The 18194-nt window shown below is 41.9% G+C and overlaps 2 protein-coding genes across 2 annotated transcripts; one reads left to right on the top strand and one right to left on the bottom strand.

The window, feature by feature from the left end:
- Nucleotides 1-13: 13 nt before the first annotated feature.
- Nucleotides 14-2896, bottom strand: NMRK2 (nicotinamide riboside kinase 2). The gene is made up of 8 exons (XM_017804999.1): nucleotides 2612-2896; nucleotides 2371-2461; nucleotides 1922-1967; nucleotides 1595-1781; nucleotides 1367-1438; nucleotides 607-713; nucleotides 316-407; nucleotides 14-205 (listed from the first exon to the last, which is right to left on the bottom strand). Exons 1-8 carry the CDS (start codon nucleotides 2635-2637, stop codon nucleotides 200-202), a joined length of 627 nt encoding a protein of 208 aa, XP_017660488.1. The 5' UTR covers nucleotides 2638-2896; the 3' UTR covers nucleotides 14-199.
- A 2165-nt stretch (nucleotides 2897-5061) lies between these two features.
- LOC108492553 (CDC42 small effector protein 2-B-like) lies at nucleotides 5062-15561 on the top strand. The gene is made up of 4 exons (XM_017805002.1): nucleotides 5062-5904; nucleotides 7299-7512; nucleotides 7929-8030; nucleotides 8564-15561. The coding sequence occupies exons 2-4, from the start codon at nucleotides 7459-7461 to the stop codon at nucleotides 8636-8638; spliced, it is 231 nt and encodes a 76-aa protein (XP_017660491.1). The 5' UTR covers nucleotides 5062-5904; nucleotides 7299-7458; the 3' UTR covers nucleotides 8639-15561.
- The last annotated feature ends 2633 nt before the right edge of the window (nucleotides 15562-18194 follow it).

The following is an 18194-nucleotide window of genomic DNA, read 5'->3' as shown; positions in this document are numbered from 1 at the left end:
TGAAGCACAATTTAGGATCACAGACAAGAGGGGAGTGCTTTTTAATTATGACCATGTAGAACTCCAGTTTTCAAGGGAAGGTTGAACAAAGTTGAACTTAAGAGCTGAGTCTTCACAGAAGCTGGAACTTTAGTGGCAGTCAGGTAGACAGCATGGAGCAAACAGGAATCATCTTCAAACAAGAATCAGCAGCAGCACCTTATTTCTAAACAGAAAGATAGAAGAGAACATATTTCAAGTTACAGCTTCATGCATTTTCAACACAGGCTTTGAAAGCGTTGCCTTTGAATTGCAGTTATAAGCATGAACACCTACCTGGGTGTTAAGTAATTCTTCAATCTTATTCTGGATCTGCCCATACACTTCATTAAACAGCTCCTCCTTTGATTTTGTTCCATTCAAATGCACTGAAAGTAAAGTAAGAAAGCTATAACTGAATGTTTCTAAGCTTACCAGATCCTAATTTAAAAAGCATGCACCTGACTGGTATGAGAGAAATACACTCCCTCACCTGCTTCATTCACCTCTTCTCATGCATCTAACCAGTATGTATAGAGCAGGTCTGAAAAGCAATCTCATGAAGTCCTTTTGTCATTAAAGACTTACCCACATCAACTCCAAGTTCTTCCATTATCTTCCTGTGCTTTACATACATAGGCCAGACGTGGCCATCAAACAGTCCAGGTGGATCTGGTACAGTGTAATTCCTTGAACTGTAAATTAAGGCATTGTTACTCAAAAGTAGTGTAATTACAGTTCAAAGAAAAGACATTTTACTCAGTTTCTCTACACACTAGCATGAGCCTGTTGTCTCCAATGTAGTTTCTGAGCTTATGGAAAGTCAGTATTTAGCAAGAGCTGCAAGCACAAAAATACCCAAGTAAGTTGGAATTTGATGGGCAGGTCCAAAGAGCTCAAGATGCAAAAGGAGTTCCCAAGACAGACTGATCTAAACATTGATGAGTAAACTCTGAAAGCTACAGCAGAACTTTGGGTAAAACAGTCGTTTGCTTATTTGTTTTGAAATGTAACTTCAAGTTTAACACCTTCCATTTGCATTAAGAACACTGTATATGTACAACAGTACAGCCAAGTGTAAACCCCCACATAGTTCAAGATCTGAGAACCCTATCATTGGAAAACCAGCAAGGGAAAAGACTAGTGAAAGGTCTGTGCAGAAACTGAGCATTACATACACAAACACAATAGCTTGGTAGGAAGCTTTGGGTGAAGGAAGCTTCAGTCTTCTAATAAAACAGCTACATTAGCATTTATGCCTTTTTATCTAAAAGCTTCAGAGAAACAAACTCTTGGAACAGAGTAAGATGTTACTGGGCTAACAAGGAAACTAGAAAGACAAATTTACCTTCTTCTCCTTTTGCACTCTTCATATGGAATGGAAAGAAAGTACCGATGGTGGAATACGTCAATCAGTGGCCTGAAAGAGACATGTGGTTGGTTACAGTAGCAAAAAATGGAGAGGTAAAACTACATCCATTTACTGTACCTAGAGCAACCTTCAGACTTGTGACATCTAAACTCGGCAGTAGTACATAATGTAAAAGTCAAAATGTATGGATGCATATTTGATTACCTGTAGGTGTAAAGCAGGAAGCCTTCAACGATAAGAATGTGAATTGTTTCATCTCCTCCCTCCTTATCTGGCAAGATCTGGGCATCCAGTGTGTTGTTGATCCCATGAGAACGTTCAAACTTGACTGGGTTTTTTATCCAAGCATTTATGGTGCTCATCATGGCTTCCATATCTAACGCACTAATCACTAAGACAAAACAGACAACTATCATTAAGCAGTAATTAAATATTATCTAGTAATACAGTCAGTACAAAACAGTGCACATAAAGAATCAAAATGCTCCAAGTTTTTGAGTTATGCTTTGAAATACGGTAAGAAAGGCTTACCATCATACTGTTTAAACCCATCTTCAACTTCTATTTCATCTTGGGGCTGAAACAGTAATAAGAAAAAAAAAAAACAAACCTACTTGGTCAGGAAAACTACCGAGAAGCTCAATACCCATTTCAAAGCAAAATTCAAGACTCAAACCCTGAAGCTACCAAAAAGAGGCTCTTCACCCTCCACCAGGTTCCTTTGCATGCAGATAAAAACCAACGGTACGAGGCTCAGATAAAGCCGCTCGCTTCTCTATCTTCCCAGCGACACGAGCACACCGTGCAGCCCTCCATGGGGACGGAAAATCACCCGAACACGCTGGAGCGCTTATCCGCCGGGCGCACGGGCCCAGCCAGGCTCTGCAGAGGCGGCGCAGGGCGGGCACCGCGCCAGCAGCGCGGGCGGAAGCCCGCGGGGGTCACCCCGCGCCCTCCCGCGGCCGGCAGGGCCCGCTCACCTTGAAGAAGTCGTCCTGGTGCACCACGCTGCAGTTGGGCAGGGCCCGCATCAGCCGCCGCGTCAGGGTGGTCTTGCCGCCGTTCGTGACCCTGCGGCGAGAGCGCGGCCGTCGGGGAGCGCCACGTGGGGACCGGGTAACCCACACACCCCCCGGCACTGCGGCACCGAGAGGGCCGGCAGAAGGGACCCGCGCCCGCACCGCACCCCGAGCCGCCCCCCGGCCCGGCCCTGGCTCTCACCCGCCGATGCCGATGATGATGTTCATGGCGTGTCCCGCGGCCGCCCGGCCCGACTCCTACCGCCTGTCCTGAGGGGCTGGGAAGGGGGGGGACCCGGTGTCTCCGGTACCGGCCGCCTACGTGCCTGAGCCGGGACCCGGGCAGGGGGAGGAAGGGGCCGGAAAAGAGGAGAAGGTGGAGAGGGGAGAGGCCAAACGTCAACTGCGGGTCCGCGCCATGGTGGCTCTGAGCAGCAGCAGGGCCGGTCCGCGCCGCGCCGCGCGCTCCGCAAAGGGGGGTGGCTCCTCCGCGCGCGCGCCTTCCCCTCGCGCCCCGCCGCGCCCATTGGGCGGCCACCGCCTCCCCCCGGCCAATGCGGAGCGGCGCGGCGCGGGCGCCTCGCGGTGATTGGCTGCGGCGCTCTCAGTCAGGCCGGGCGGTGTTACAGCGCGGCCGCTGGGGGGCGCTCGTTGGGCGCCACGCCGGGCACGGACGGGCGCGCCGATGGCGGGGGCGTGGCGCCCCCACGCGGCTCCGGCGGCGCAGCGCGGGAGAGGAGCTGCAGCAGTGCCGGGCGCTCGGCCTCCGCTCGGCGCCGCTCGGCGCGGGCCTCCGCCGTGGTGCTGCCGGTGGCCCGCTCCGGACACCGGCCCGGCTCTCGGCACTGAGGAGCTGCGCTGGGGCCGGGCGGCGGCTGGGCCGGGGCCGAGGCCTGGGCCGGCCATAACTCCCCGGGAGGGCGCGGCGGGGCGGGGAGGCCGCGCGCGCGGTGCGCAGGGCGCCCCCTGGCGGAGCGCGCGGCCCGGCGTGTGTGAAGGTCACGGCGTGTCCTCGCGCCGGGCCGTGAGGGGGCTGCGGGAGCCGGGGAAGGACTGACCGGGAACGGCCCCGAGCAGCCCCTGCTCCCCCTGCTGCCCTCACACGCTGCTCCTTGGCGGCTGTGTGAGTCCCTCGGCAGCGGCTGCCGGGGCTCGGACTCCTCCAAACGGCTGTGCCTGAGGGACTTCACCTTTTCTTTCTTTTATCCTTTCATAAAGAAGGGAAACTTGTCGTCACAGCTTTCTTTTTCTTTTTTTTTTCATTTTTTTTCCCTGGTAATTTAATCTGAATTTATTTTTAGTAACATTAAATTCCCTACGTTACAAACCAGTAACTCTGTTCACCATGTTTACAATGCCAGTGGTTGGTGTGCTGCCAACCATTTTCTTGCTTCTCATCCTTTTGTGATTTTTGCTAATTTTCTTCTGGTAAGACCACAGGCAAATCTCAGTTGATTTCTTTTGCAGTTATTTTTAACTTCCAAAGGGAACACATAATTTGGTCTATTCCTCTTCTTTTTTGAAGAGGAATAGACATTTAGTTGAAAATATATTTTTTTCATTTTGTGATTACGGTTATTTAGCTCATTTTCACTGTGAAATAGAAGAACTGCCTTTGTGGTTTGGGGTATTTTTTGTGACGGTTTTGTTAGTTTGTTTTTGGGGAGGTTGTTGTTATTTTTTAAATATATGCACTTTGAATATATGGCTTTGAAAAGGAGGAGCTCCTCACGGACTACGCCCAAATTCCTTAGGTTAAAAATACCAACACACCTAGACTAATGAAGGTCTCAGGTGAAACCCTATTCTCAACTTCCTAAAGCTCCAGGATGGCAGAAGACCAAGAGATACATTCATGCTACATAATAGCATTATTATGTAGTGAGGACTGTAGCCCAAACTTAGTTCGGAATCTGTACATACTCTGGTAAAATCAGGATGTTACTTGCAAGCAGTTAAACTCACTCTACTTCCGGATTTTAGCTGTTTGGCTCCAAAGTTCTTCCAAAGTCTTGGTCATTTATTGTCTTGTACTCCTCAACTTTCACCAAGCAAGATGCACTCTTCAAGTTTCATGCTCAAAACCAGTATTTGAAATACAAATGCTGATTTTTTGCCACACCTTGCCATTCAAATATATAAACATACAATTGTTGGAGGATTTTAACAGATATCAAATGAGCAAAGGATAATGAACAAATTAGAAGCACAGAGGCAATTAGGCTGAAATATGCTTCTCACATCAACTCGGTACTGATAGAGCTGGAATGAAAATGGCAACTGGAGTCAGTTAATCACAGTTTAACAATGAATTGGGGCAGGGTGATGGCAGCCTGTGCCTGATGTGTGATAATATACATGAACTGTACCCTCATTGTCCTTCACTAACAGCTCCAGCCAAGAATTTTACATTATCAGACTTTGAGTCTAAAGTTGGGAAGAATAAACATGTTTAGTGTTGTTAATTGTCAGGATCACTGTGCACCTCTCATGTCTGTGCAAAGAGGATTCTTTTGTTTTGATTCGGGCAAATATTTTCCGTTGATACTTTGTAAGTAAAATAGAAGAGTATTTTGAATACTTTTTAATACACAGCAATGGTACAACAAATTGAGTGTTATGCTCAGGAAAGTAAATCTGAGCCTTCATAAAGCTCTTGGGCACTTTAAGGCTCCCGGCTCCAGAAGGGCAGTGCATCCTGCCATGGGATCCAGCATCCGTGTCTGCGCGTGCTAGCCATTTCCCAGGCCCTTTGTCCCCTCTGCTCGATGATACTGCTGCCATGGTGAAAAACAGAGGGAAAGAACAACAGGATATTGTCCCATTCTACTCTGCGTGCCAACTGTGACAAAATGTTGTTTTCTCCTCGATTTGGGGATCCTTGTTGGGGATTCTTGTTGGCTTTTACTAGTCCTGAGTGAGCCTGGAGACACTGAGGTGTTTTTAAAATCCTCCCAGTTAGTGTGGAGACCTTGAGTCTCCGGGAGCAAGGTGGTGTCCCATGCACTGGCGCGAACACCGCCGTCCTGGGGGATGATTCTCTGACTCATGTAGCGGAAAAGAAGCGTTGTGGTGTAAAACACAACAGGAAGACGCCGAGCACGCCGTGTGCCGGGGGACACCTGCAGAGCTGCCGCAGGGGTGGAAGTGAGCCACGGGCTGCAGGGGGAGTGCTGAGAAAACTGCACGGCTGCACAAATCTGACGCCAAACCAGGGCGCTATTTTTGGTCTCCGCTCTGCTGTTCTGACACCTGTGGGCTCGCGTGAAGCGCGCAGCTCACTTGGGCAGCACCTCCTCCCGGAGCCGAGGAACCGCCGCAGGGCACGGGATCGCGGCGCAGCGCTCCTGCTTGGCCAACGGGACTAATTATAGCCCAGGAATATGAACTGCGAACGTGCTGGAGTTGCCGAGACGGGAGCTGGCTGTGTGCCAGCGCTCGAATGAGGACACACCATCCCGGCAGGACTGCCTGGGAGCTGCAGGAAACCCCGAGGTATGCGCGAGCCCCACGGAGGGAGATTGGACACATGGGGGTAGGGCTGGAGGATGAGAGGCGTTCAGCCCTTACTGTGGGATGGGGATGCTGTCATCTGTCAGTCTGCTCTCGAAATAGGTTATCACTGCAGAGGGACACACTTTGTGATTTTTAAGAAAATCTGCATGTGAAGTGATAGCAAAAGCTTCGGCTTCTGCATGTTCTTACGGTAGTGTGGGCCACTGTCCCTTCTAGTGGTGATAAAGACCATTGTGAGAGGGTGAGGAGAGGTTAAAAATTAATCTACCCAGGATAAAATGAAATAATATATGACATGTTCTGCAGTAATGTATCATATGGACTACCTAAGGCAAGGGGACAGACATAACAAATGCTTTGAAAGATAAATGGCAGAAATTTAAGAAATCTGCTTGAAGTGTGAGAAGTGAGGAAGTGTAAGAAAACCACAAAGGTGAAAGAAATAGATGTGCTAATTACATAATTGTGGGACTACATAAGAAACGCCTGTGAAGGGGGAAGCTTATGCTGTTTGGTTGTGAGAGCTTTAGTGGGCGTCCAGAAAGATTGAATTGCTGAAGCTGTGACTTCTGTTAAACTGTAAGCTTGAACAAATAACAAAATCTTCTTTATAAATGAACAGGTTGTAATATTGTTTTAATGAACAAGTTGATATGAAAGGCTACTCCGTAGCCCTAGGTTTGATTCGAAGGAAGCTATGTTAAAAAAAAAAAAAAAGTCAGTGACTACTAAAAGTTGGGCTGTGTCCTGGCTGCAGGGCACTTAGAGTCAGTGAGTCTCCTGGTTGCGTCTCCAGTTCAGGAGTGCCATGCTAATAGTTTTGTGTGTTCTGGGAAGCTCTAGGCTCTGATGAATGATTTCTCTTGCTGGTATACAAGGCTCTTCTTTTCTCTTTTAAGGGCTATTTGGAGTTATACAAGGTTCTTGGCTTTAAGCTTTTCTGTGTCTAAGAAGAGTAACCATATCAGATGTAAAGCCCAAACTTTCTTTTGCACCAGTTTGTAAATGTTAAGTGGTCAATCTGTGGTGGTTCAAAGTTAGTTTCTTTCGAAATAGTAAATAATTCATAAGTATTGGCTAGCTCTGCTTACAGACAGATTATAGACTGTTAAACAAGACCTCACTTAATTCTAGCATTGTTTTTATTATATTTCTGTAAAGAACTTATGTTACTGTCTGTGATTAAATACACAGAGTTCTTACCCCTGATTTCTGACATGGACATACTGATTTTAAATTGATGCTACTCTCTTTTCCTGGTGTTTTTAAGAATGTAACAGTCTTGCTTTAGTCTTATGAATTGCCTGTTTCTCAATAACTCTTACAAAACTTTGATATATTCAATGTAAACTTAAATAATAATCTCTTTACAGGTATACTGATCAGATGCATTCTGTGATCTTTACCAGTGAACCTGCACAAGCAATTCCTTTCTAAGCTCACTCAAGGAACTGCATCTTGGTCCTTGTACTCCTCAAACTCCCGGAGAAATAATTTCACTTAACAAGACCTTGTTACCTACTGAGAAATATAATGACTGAATTCCTGGTTTGTTTTAACTGGTGCAATGGTGAACAGCCTCAGCCGGTAGGTAGATGCACAGCTGCCACCTTTGTCATATTTGAAATTTTTTCTTTCAGTTACAGAGAAAACACTTTCATTGTCCTGTTGTTTTGATTAATTTGGGCAAAGTAATGCAAAAGCCAAAACCAGTCCGTTTGAACTATGTGTGCTTTGCCAGAAACTTGGACCGTATGACTGTTTGTAGTTCTCAGACCCTGACTTTCCAACATTAAATGAAGTTTTTGCTAAAATGTAATTAGCAGCAATAAAAGTGACTTTGATCTTGTCTTATTGCAAACAGTCTGAAACTTCAGCCTGGTTGCTGTGAGGTTTAATTAGGGGTCAGTGCTGGCTATCTATTTTTATCTCAGCTGCTTGTTTCTATCTGAAAGCTGCTCATGTTTTCTGAACAGAGACCTAAGATATCTTCTTTTTTGTAGAAGAGGCGTCGGAGACTGGACCGGAATATGATCGGAGAGCCAATGAATTTTGTACACACCGCACATGTTGGGGCAGGAGAGATGAGCAGTGACTACACATCAGTAAGTGTGCACCTCTTGGGTAACCAGACACCTCCACTCAGTAACCTGTAGAGCAGGCAGCTAATAAAATATTAGATAATTGTAAGACAGAGAAAAACCTGACTTTTTTTTTTAACCAATAGAAGAGCATCAGAACAGAACTGTCTTTTGGTTTGTAAACACGAGATACTGTGGGAGATGCACTCAGGAAGTGCCCATTTCCTCAGTGTCTTTACATATGATGAGAACCTTTCGGATATGGATTCTGTGGATGCACTTGATACTGGGAGCAGATAACACATCACCTTGAAGTCAAAGCTGTGCCAGGGTGAGGGATGTAAGAATAAGTGGATTTTGGATAGCAAAACACATCTCATACACTGACTTGAAAGAGTATTTAATAATCCTGGGTTTAGTTGTTATTTTTCCCTACTACAGTTGGAACGTAGCACTGTAAACACATAACCCACCTGTCTTTTCAATTTGATGCTTTTAATAATTGCTCTGGCAACCAGAATTTACACGATGCATGTTCTAATAAACTTTTTTTCTAGGCTGTATCAATTCAGGACCACATGAAGTCTAAAGGTGGCTACACAAATGGCACTTCTGCAACTGTTGAGATGTAGGAAACTGAGAGAAGGCTGAAATCTGCTCTATGAGGACCCCCTGGACTGTGCTTTCATATTCTCTAAAACCTCTTTATTATGGAGTAGGGAGAGTACTTGAATTATAAATAGGTCAGTACAAGCTTTGGTGTTCTTTGCACAATACCTTCTGAAGGGGTTATTGTAAATGATCCTTAAAATGGTCTTTTGTGGTAGTGTTTGTAGTGGCAACTGTAATTTGTCACTGTGGATGAATTCCTAGCTCTGTCCCAAAAAACCTCACAAAGTTGTCTTGTAGGATGGAATTTGAAGTCAGTATGAATTGTTTGGGATTTTGGTCTCTGTCTTTTTCTCCCCTCATGAAATGCAGATTGATTTAATTGGAAGGTATTGCATGTTTTCACTTCTAACATAGGCTAAATTGAGAGCCAAGTATGGTCTTGTAATTTTCATAAAACTTTGGACCTGTTTTTTAGATGTTTTACAACCTAAGGCATAACTCTTTGGTATTTTTAATGTCTTTTGATGGTGAACAGACTAATGTAATATAGTTAGCTGAGTCTGCAAAACACAGTGAAACTTCTGCCTTGCTGTGATAACACTTTTGTAACTAAAAATGGAGGTTTTGCAAACAGAAGGACTCTCAAATGAGACTTAGAACAACAGATGTGTCTCAGTGACTGGGCTGCCTCCCATCCACACACACACTGGTGTGACTGGCAGGTATTACTGCAACACAGCTGATGGCACCTGCCAGTTAACTTCAAGTGGTGCTGAAATATGCTCATAACTGTGTGTTAATTTTGCATGATTACCATTGAATTTTAAACTAAACTTATATAAGATCACTCTCTTTGTTACCCATCTCTAACAGTAACCATACAGGACTTCAAGGGATATCTTGCTGATGTTTCTGGCTCTTTAATTGAATGACTTTGTTTCAGATTTTTTTCTTGCATGTGGTTTAAGTGATACAACCATGTGAAGTACACACTCTCAAAGAATATTGTGAAAAGTTGCGGGGGAATAGTAAATGGAAACAGTGTCTTGCAGAGTTCCAGCACTTCCTAAATATTTAAAGAAATAGCCATAAATATTTAGACATACTGAAATTACAGTTTATTACTGAGTTCCTATTGATCTTTCTATTAAATGATAGGACAAAACTCTTGAAGTCAAGCAAGGTTTTCCTTTTACCCAATCACTGATAACTAACTGTTCCCCAGCTCAAAATTTTTATGACTACCAGTGTAGAAACTCAGGACATCCTCTTGCTAGCAGGGGATTAACTAAACACAAGTATTTTAATTGCTGCCATGTCAGCACCAGGTATGCTGGAAGTCAGTGAAGTTCTTTCCTTGCACTAGGCAGAACATCAGTCATGAACTTCTTTCCATTTAAAAATATATCTAGCTGGCAAATCTTTTAACTTCTTTGATTCTGTTTGTAGTTGGTGATACTTCTTAAATCTAGATTGCAGGCTTTGCTGAATTGTTAGGCTGCCTTTCTGAGTACAGTAGGGAACTTAAAACATGAAAGGTAGCTCTGTGTTCCTGTACGTGTTCAAAAAATAACTTCCCCTCCCCCATTTCATCTTTAAGGGCCAAAGAGGAAGGGGGAGTATCACTTTCTGTAACAGTCAACAGCTGATCATAACATTCTGTAATCACATGACAGAAATCTAATATCTAATGTCTTGCTAGATCTTTAGTCTTGAATCAAAATGCACGTCAGATTTTAATATATTTTAAAATCAGCATAGTTAGCTGCACATTTAGCTTTTGAAAGTCTTTCATATTACTGTCTTCTAACTTCAGGTATATTCCAACCACCTAGTTAAGACAGAGTTTAAAGAAGATAAATCCTGCATACTGTTGAGGAAGCATAAAGTGTCCAAGCTGTTACAAAAAATAGATTCCAATTCACCTGCTATTATATTGAGTTCATGCATTCAATTATTCGATCACCTGCCCAGAAAAATGGGTGGTAGGGCAGATGTCATGAAGAAAATGGGTTGTAAGAAAACAAATTGAGCAGGAGTTACAGTTTCCCAAAGACTCATTTGGTAGGTTTAAGATTAGTGGTGTGACTAGAAATAAAGGAGTTGGTCATCATGTCATTTCTTGTCTCTAAAAGTAAATCAACTGAGAATTTATTATTAAACTGTTATTTAGAGAAAAATCCTAATTTTCATCAAGTACCACTATCTGATGTAAAACTAACCTATTTTCCTCAGAGTATAGAGTATTATATAGGTCCATAATAAAGTATCACATAATTAAAATGAAATTATTTGTTATTGCATTAAGAGTGCCATTATTTTTAAAAATCTAAACAAACATAAACACGTCTTGGGATTTAGGTATTTTCTTGCTCTATATTTAGAAACCTTACGTAGCTGTAATCTGTCATGTAACTCAGTATAAGTCTATCTCAGTTGTAACAAATATGTTGAATTGGGCACCTGAACTCTTTTCATACTGTGGAAAATCTTGATATTTTCTCTGCACTGAAAACCTGTTGGTTAAGTGGAGGGATCAGCGTGGCTTGAACTTTCACTGCACGAAATCAAATTTCTCCACTAGAGAGCACAGTTTTACATCAAGTCTTCTCTGCTCTATGCAAGCTTTCATTCCATCGTGGTGTTTGGTGGCTTGTTTGGTGGTTTTTGAACTTGACTGGAATAAAATACAGAAATAATACCAATTGATCATATTTTTTACTACACTGTAGGCTGTGAAGACCTTTTGCCAAGACAATCAAGTACCATTACTACTCTAACTTGGTGGCATTTTATGGTTTCTTTTTGTAGTCAGAAGTAAAATAACTTGCAAGCAGAGCAGGATCAGGTGTTTTATATGTAATCTGTCAGAGCCTCACCACTGTTTGCTTCTTTAAAAAACAAAAAGTCATGGGAGGGGGAGTTACTTCCAATACTGCCTGTCTTATCCCTTGATGTCCCTGCTAGGCTTTACTGACTGTCCCATAATGCTGCATAAACCTGTGGTCAGTATGTAGAAAAGGTATTTGGCTTTTTCACAACCTAATGTGTCTAATGTTTCCTGTAGAGCAGCTTTATAACAATTATGTGGTGTCATGCTATGTTCAAGTTAGCCTGTGATATAACTTGTAACCCAGGCATGCAGTGCTATTCCTTTGTATGCTCTTGCCATATTGGACCATCAGGTGCTTCTGTAGCTTCCACTCTGTACTGACAAAAAACGTTAAGAGATGAATAAATACCCTTAACCTTACTATGCCAGCAAGAATAAGCACAATTCAACAATGTTAATTTTTGTGTTCATGAAATTCACTATATATTACTAAATGCAGTAACACTGAAAAAAATAATCAGATCTGTCAGTGAAAGGCTGCTCCTGACTATGGTCAGATTTACTTTGCTATCAGCAATGTGACACTGCCATAAAAACCCAACAGCTGAAGATAAGAATGATCTTGTCTGCCTTTCATAATTACTGGGGAACTACAGGAAGACAACAGTGCTGTTTTATAGCTGTTTTAACCCCACTGCAGATATCCTGTGGTGAGTGTGTTCCTGTAAGGCTTCCAGATACTTTGTGGTTCTGCAAACTTGTACAGTCAAGAATCTCAGGCAGTTTTTTCACTGTGTTAGGAAATCACTGAGATGAAGTTAGGTAGTTGGGGAATATGAGGTAGAAGCCAGATCCTCCTTCCTAGTGATTCTGTCTTCTGTTCTCAGGAGAACAAACTCTTCAGTGGGACAGATTACTGAGACTGCTTCCCAACTCTGGTTTAGTAGATTGTGCTTCTAGTTTATGGCTCCTGGGGGTAAACTTTGAATTCTAAAATCTGTAAGGCAGGTGAGTCACGCACTAAGGGCTAATGTCAAAGATGTGGAGTTCTGAAAGAAAAAAAATCTGGTTCATTAGATTGCAGATTGGTTTTAGGGCAGAAAATGCAGACAAGCCATAAATAGAAAGTTTTTCTAAAACCAAGGCTGCTTGGAATAAAACTTTCTCATTTATTTATTTTTAAAAAGCTGAGACTTGCATTTTTAGCTCCTTGCTATTGTAGTACCACTCTTACTATGTACCTTTCTGTTTTAATACAGGGACTGAATTGACAGAGTTTAGCCCCAAGTAGCAGTTAATGCTTGAAATTCAAAATTTTAGCTGCATACCACTACAGCTGAAGTCCTGTGTGCCTAAGGATGCTGTAAGTAGTTGGTGCTTGGACTTCTGCAGATAAACTCGTTTCTTCATTCACAGTAATTTGTCTGGCACACAAGGCCCAAGGTACTTACATGAGTAGTTTTCCTGATGATATTTATGTGATTACAGTGTATGTGTAAAAGGTTTCTAGTCCTGTACAGAATAGGTCCTTCCTAGGAACTGGCCTGTTGGACAGCTTCTCCCTCAACAGAGCCTTAAACTGTGGAGTTACTTCACCTTGTCACACACAGAGCTGTGAGCTCTACTTTGGTGTGTGAAAGCATAAAGTCCCCTTGTTATGGCTTAATTCTTTGCACTCCAGGGAAGGTGTTGGAGAGGCCAACAGGTACATCAGGAACTATAAAAACAATGAGGTATAGAAGTGAGGGAGGTTTATCCCTGGAGAGGCACTGTGGTATACAGTGATGAGGAAGGGGCAGGGAGCAGAACACATGCATGTTGACATTTGTTATCTGCAATGCACAAGACAGCTTTGTCGATATCAGTTGGAAAATACCTGTAATATGTGCATAATTGGTATATGGAGGAAACTAGGCACTTAATGCATGACTAAGCTGGGACTTTGAGACACAGATTGCCAATACCACTTTAATGAATGATAGTATCCTCTTCCTGCAGTGACTTACAAAGCTGTTTACAGAAAGTATGGAGTCACCCAGAAAAGTAGCTCTGGTTTCAGCTGTTACACACTGATGTCACATATATGTTTGGGAGACAAGATGGCCTTTTCTTTTCTTTTTTTTTTTACTTTTTCTTTCTGCTGTGTGTGAGGTTGCAGATATTCTAAACGCTGAGGTCTGCTGCACCCAACAGAAAACAAGCCAAATGAATTTAGTGAATGCAAAATAGCAGTAGTAAAAGGGTATTTGCCTTTGGTCCACTGTGCTGCCAAAGCTTCAGGGAAACTAACTAGATCCATCTGATATTCAGATTCCAGGTCTTGGAAGGATAGGGACAAATTGGAGTGAAAGGTCATGAAGACTTCCTTGAGCCCGAGGAAGTTTGGGTAATAGTCTCCTGGACCCTCTGCAGGCTGAGATGTCAAGAGGCCACCATGGCTACACCAGATTTCCATTAATGCCTTTTCTCCTGAAGCTGTGTAGAGAATGGAAAGACAAACACAGGGAAAGCACTTTGAGGAGGCAGAGATGTTACTAGTATGTGTTTTCCTGTGCCAAAAAAGCTCCCAACTTGATGTACTTGATGCTGAGGCTGCTGACTTTACCTGGGAACTTAGAGATGTGCAAGTGTTGTAACACAATCCTGTGCCCTTTCAGGGAGAGTGGGGTGTACAGGGAACCATGGCATGGTCTGCTTTGGCCTCTGCACTGCCTAAACCCAGCTTATCAAGGTTTGCAGTAAGGCTACTGAACACCTTGTGGTTGTCACTTGTTCCATACATCCTGTTTCTGTGCATCCCATTAGCATGACCAAAATCCTAAAATGATACCCAAAACCTTAGTTTGAAGAGAAGTTCTCTTAATCTAGTTTTAATCTCATTTAGAAGACAGTAGTAACAGCTGGACAAGAACAACAACTTTGAGGTGTCTGTTGAGACCTCTACGATAAATTAGTCATGAAATCAAGACCACTTGAAACTACTTTACCTTTTAAATTTTGTGTTGTTATTAAAACAATGTAAAAGGGAAGAATATTCTAAACAAATTTTAAGTTTCCTCTGATATTTGCATATGAATCCAAAGTGAACAAAAACAAGGTTATTATTACTAAGGGCCCACCCTAATTCAGGGGTGAAAAAAAAAAGAGTGAATTATGTCTTTTAGTGCTTTAATATACATTTTAATATATATGTATATATTTAGACCTTCATCTTAAGTAATGTGTAAGGAAATAAGCCATTCTTTTAAACTGAAATTAGTATGATTGCTCTGGCTTACTGAAAGTTAAAAAATAAAGGACTTAAAATCTACATGTAAACTACTGAGAGAGAATCTGATGTGCTTTTAAAGCTGACATTGGCCTGTACAAGTGGATGACTAATTAATTTCATATTTCTTCATCAAAGAGTTAGAAAAAGTGTTTGGTTACAGGATTATTTTTATTTTATATATAGTAGTGTATTTACATGCATCTGATCTTGCTGGTGCTTAAGAAATACATGTACATTTTACATAACTTACCTGAGCTGAGTCTAAAGGTGAATGAAGACTATCCTGATAACCAGTAATTAGCGAGCTCTCTGAAATTAAGGATTCGTAGATCTGACAAAACGATGGCACTTATTCTAGACATAAATCTATTTTTTAAAAATTGATCTAATATATGTAATTTGAAAATCCAGACTCAATGTGAGCTGGGGCTGCATAGTAATGGTGAAAGAAATATGCTTTTAAATGCAGTTATCCACATTTACCCTTGCAGTCTCTACCACAGGGAATATTAAAACTTGACTCAATACTTTTGAGGGTGTGATACAAACTCGAAAATATAATTCAAAAATAAGGTTTGCAGCCCTTCATTAATGCATGCTAATGTGTCCTTGCTGCATAATGGTGTATGAGTAAGGCTTTCACTAATTTCTTTCAACTACTTTAAACATTACCTTGAAAATGCATTAAATTAGTTGTTCTCTCTGCTGCATAATACTCAGTGAACTAGGGTATGTCTTGCTTGCATAGATTAATACTTACTGGTGTTCAGATAAGGCTGTTAGTCCATGGGGAAAAGTTGCTACATGTGCTTGTGTTAATAAATAGTTCTTAAACACTGTCTGTGTTCTGGATCATTCTCTTGCCAGGAGATACAGGTCCCATCAGGCTGCTGCACATGTCCCTGTGCTTGCCATGTGTGCCAGTCTCACAGAGACAGCAGGTTCCAGCAACAACGTTTCCTGTGCCCTTTTAATCAAGAGGTTTCACAGTGTTATTTTGCTGTTTCCAGGCTCCAGCCAAAAAGCTGTGAAAGTATGAAGCACTGAAAAGAGTTTATAGGATGCAGTAAAATATTCTTTGGTTAAGCCACTTCCTTTTCCTCGTCACCTGTTTTATTCTGTCCTATTTCTCTAGTGCCTACTAATTTTCTTAAAAATATACTCAGTATTTGGGACAATGTTCTCTTCTAGTTCTTAGAAGTTAATACAACATGTTACAAATTCCTTCATCCCTTTGAAGCTTGTTGATTAATGCGCCCAAAATCCCTTCTGTCTGATTTTTGTATGACATAACTGTTTGGTGAGCAGAGTTTAGTCACTTTTGCAGTTCTAGTCCTGCAAAAATGATGCAATATTTTCTCTCAAAAACCTAATGCTGATAGCCACTCTCCCAAATGTGCCTACCTGAGAAGGCAACTATCTTCTGTTTACGGCATTTTATGCAAAATTAACAGAATTAGACAGTAATTCAAAGTTAAGCTATTGGAAGAGCTAATTTCATTGCATAGGGAGATATATAGGGAAGGAACAGAAAAAGGCAGATTGGTTGGGATAAGTTTACTCAAAAGCCAAAGGGCTGATAAATATGAAAAACACTAAAGGAGTTAGGAGAACAGCCCTGGATAGAATAGAAGAAATAAAAGATATCTTGGATTTCTTTCCTTGTGAGTGAAATCATTAGTGTTTAGAAGTGTAAGTGCTGGAAAACAGCAGAGGGAAGGAAAGGATAATTTCATTATGTCTGTGAAAAGGATTTCAATATATGTGTATTATTCAAGCAGTTTACTTTCTGTGCTAATTGTTATTTAGACTCAGTTTCCACTTTTTAATTAATGTGCTCAAAGCTTACATTAAACATTTCCATTCCTTAACACTTTAGGAATGCCTGAGTTGAGTTATGGATTTTATTCCAAGTTGATATTTTGGTTGGGAAAGGGATTTTTCTGAAAGTGGTGTTGCTCTTCTCTCTGATGGGAAGAATTATGGTGGTATAGAAGGATAGAATTCTTTTTAGTATCTTACACTGGTCATGGGTAGAGGCTGTATTGTTCATTCCAAGTAAGAAACTTCAGCTTTAAAACTGGAGGGGGGAAAAAAAAAAAAAGAGGATCCTTTAGGCTTTGAAGCCATTCTTCAAGGTCTGAGTCTTTAGAGCCTGGGTTTCTTCTGCCTGGCATTGGAAATAACATATATGAACAAAATCTAGTTTTTCTCATAGTGTTGAAATTTGAGACTACATCATGTTTTTAGTTGTGGTTACACACTAAAGCTAATGGTAAAAATTAGAGACTACTGAAGTTGCCAATAAAGATAACTTAAGAAGTTTTCCCTGATACCCTAAATGTGGGCTCTTCAGTGCAGGTATTTCTAACCCACACAGTCCCACTGGACTGCAGGATGTGTGTTTAGTGTAAGAGATGTTTTCACAATACCTTTAAATATGCATCAAGGCAGAGGACATCAAACCAAACATACACTTTTTGAGAGGGAAATTATCTCTTTATTTAGAGGAAATTGTATTCCTATTTCTCCTTGGCCCATTTTTTTTTCCCCCAGCTGCAGACAGAATAAAAGCTGCTGTGCTTTCCTGGGAAACACAGGGAGAGGGATTAGGATGTGGTAGGACAGGACATGCCACCATTAAATGTGCTCCTGTGAGCAGCTACGCACTCGCAATTCAAATTAAACACTTCTTCCATGCCTGAAATACACTGTCATGTATATACCCTTAGCTCATTTCAGATCACAGAATTGGCAGATTTATTGAAGTAATCAGTATTCATCTGTCTTCCAGATCTTGTTAGACTCAGAAGAAGAGACAGTAGTCAGGATAAAGTGTCATGGTTACTCTGACAACAGCACTAAAATAGAAACACACAGATGGACAATGTGCTAGCCTGTTTGGTTTTTTCTTTAAATACCAATTCTGCATAGAATCTGAATTATTAGCTGTGTCACAGTGTTCCATTATCTTTCACTGTTTACGCACAATAAATTGTTAGACACACTTTTGCAGCCCAGCAATTCTATAAGATGCATAAGCTTGTTCTGTTGCTGATCTAATGATGAATTGCAGATTGTCACTGAGGGAAAAACAAAAGCTTGTCTGTTACCATAAAAATATCAGTATTGATCAAAACACTCCTTATGTACAGGTATGTAAAAGTTACTCAGATTTTTACAGCAACAGAGGAACTTCTTGAAAAGTTGCCACAATGCAGTGGATAATGTTCTCTGTAGCTGTTTTACGTGGCTTTGTCCTTATATTCACGCATAGGGAAAACCATGCGTGAAGGAATCTCCTTCCTCAGTAATAACTAATAACCACTTAGTTTGTGAGCAGCTCAAAGCAAGCTGGCTACCCACTCAAGGCTCTGATTGACTGATGCTGGACTGCAGCTCCACTCTCATCCTCTTGCCTCTCCCTTTCCCTCACTCTTCCCCCGTCTGGCTCATGGCCACATCCCCTTCT

This window comes from Lepidothrix coronata, unplaced genomic scaffold, assembly GCF_001604755.1.
Source record: "Lepidothrix coronata isolate B3197 unplaced genomic scaffold, Lepidothrix_coronata-1.0 Scaffold11, whole genome shotgun sequence".
In the NCBI taxonomy this organism is placed as follows: Eukaryota; Metazoa; Chordata; class Aves; order Passeriformes; family Pipridae; genus Lepidothrix; species Lepidothrix coronata.
The sequence above is the reverse complement of the archived record's forward strand: the minus strand, read 5'-3'. Positions and strand labels throughout refer to the sequence as shown.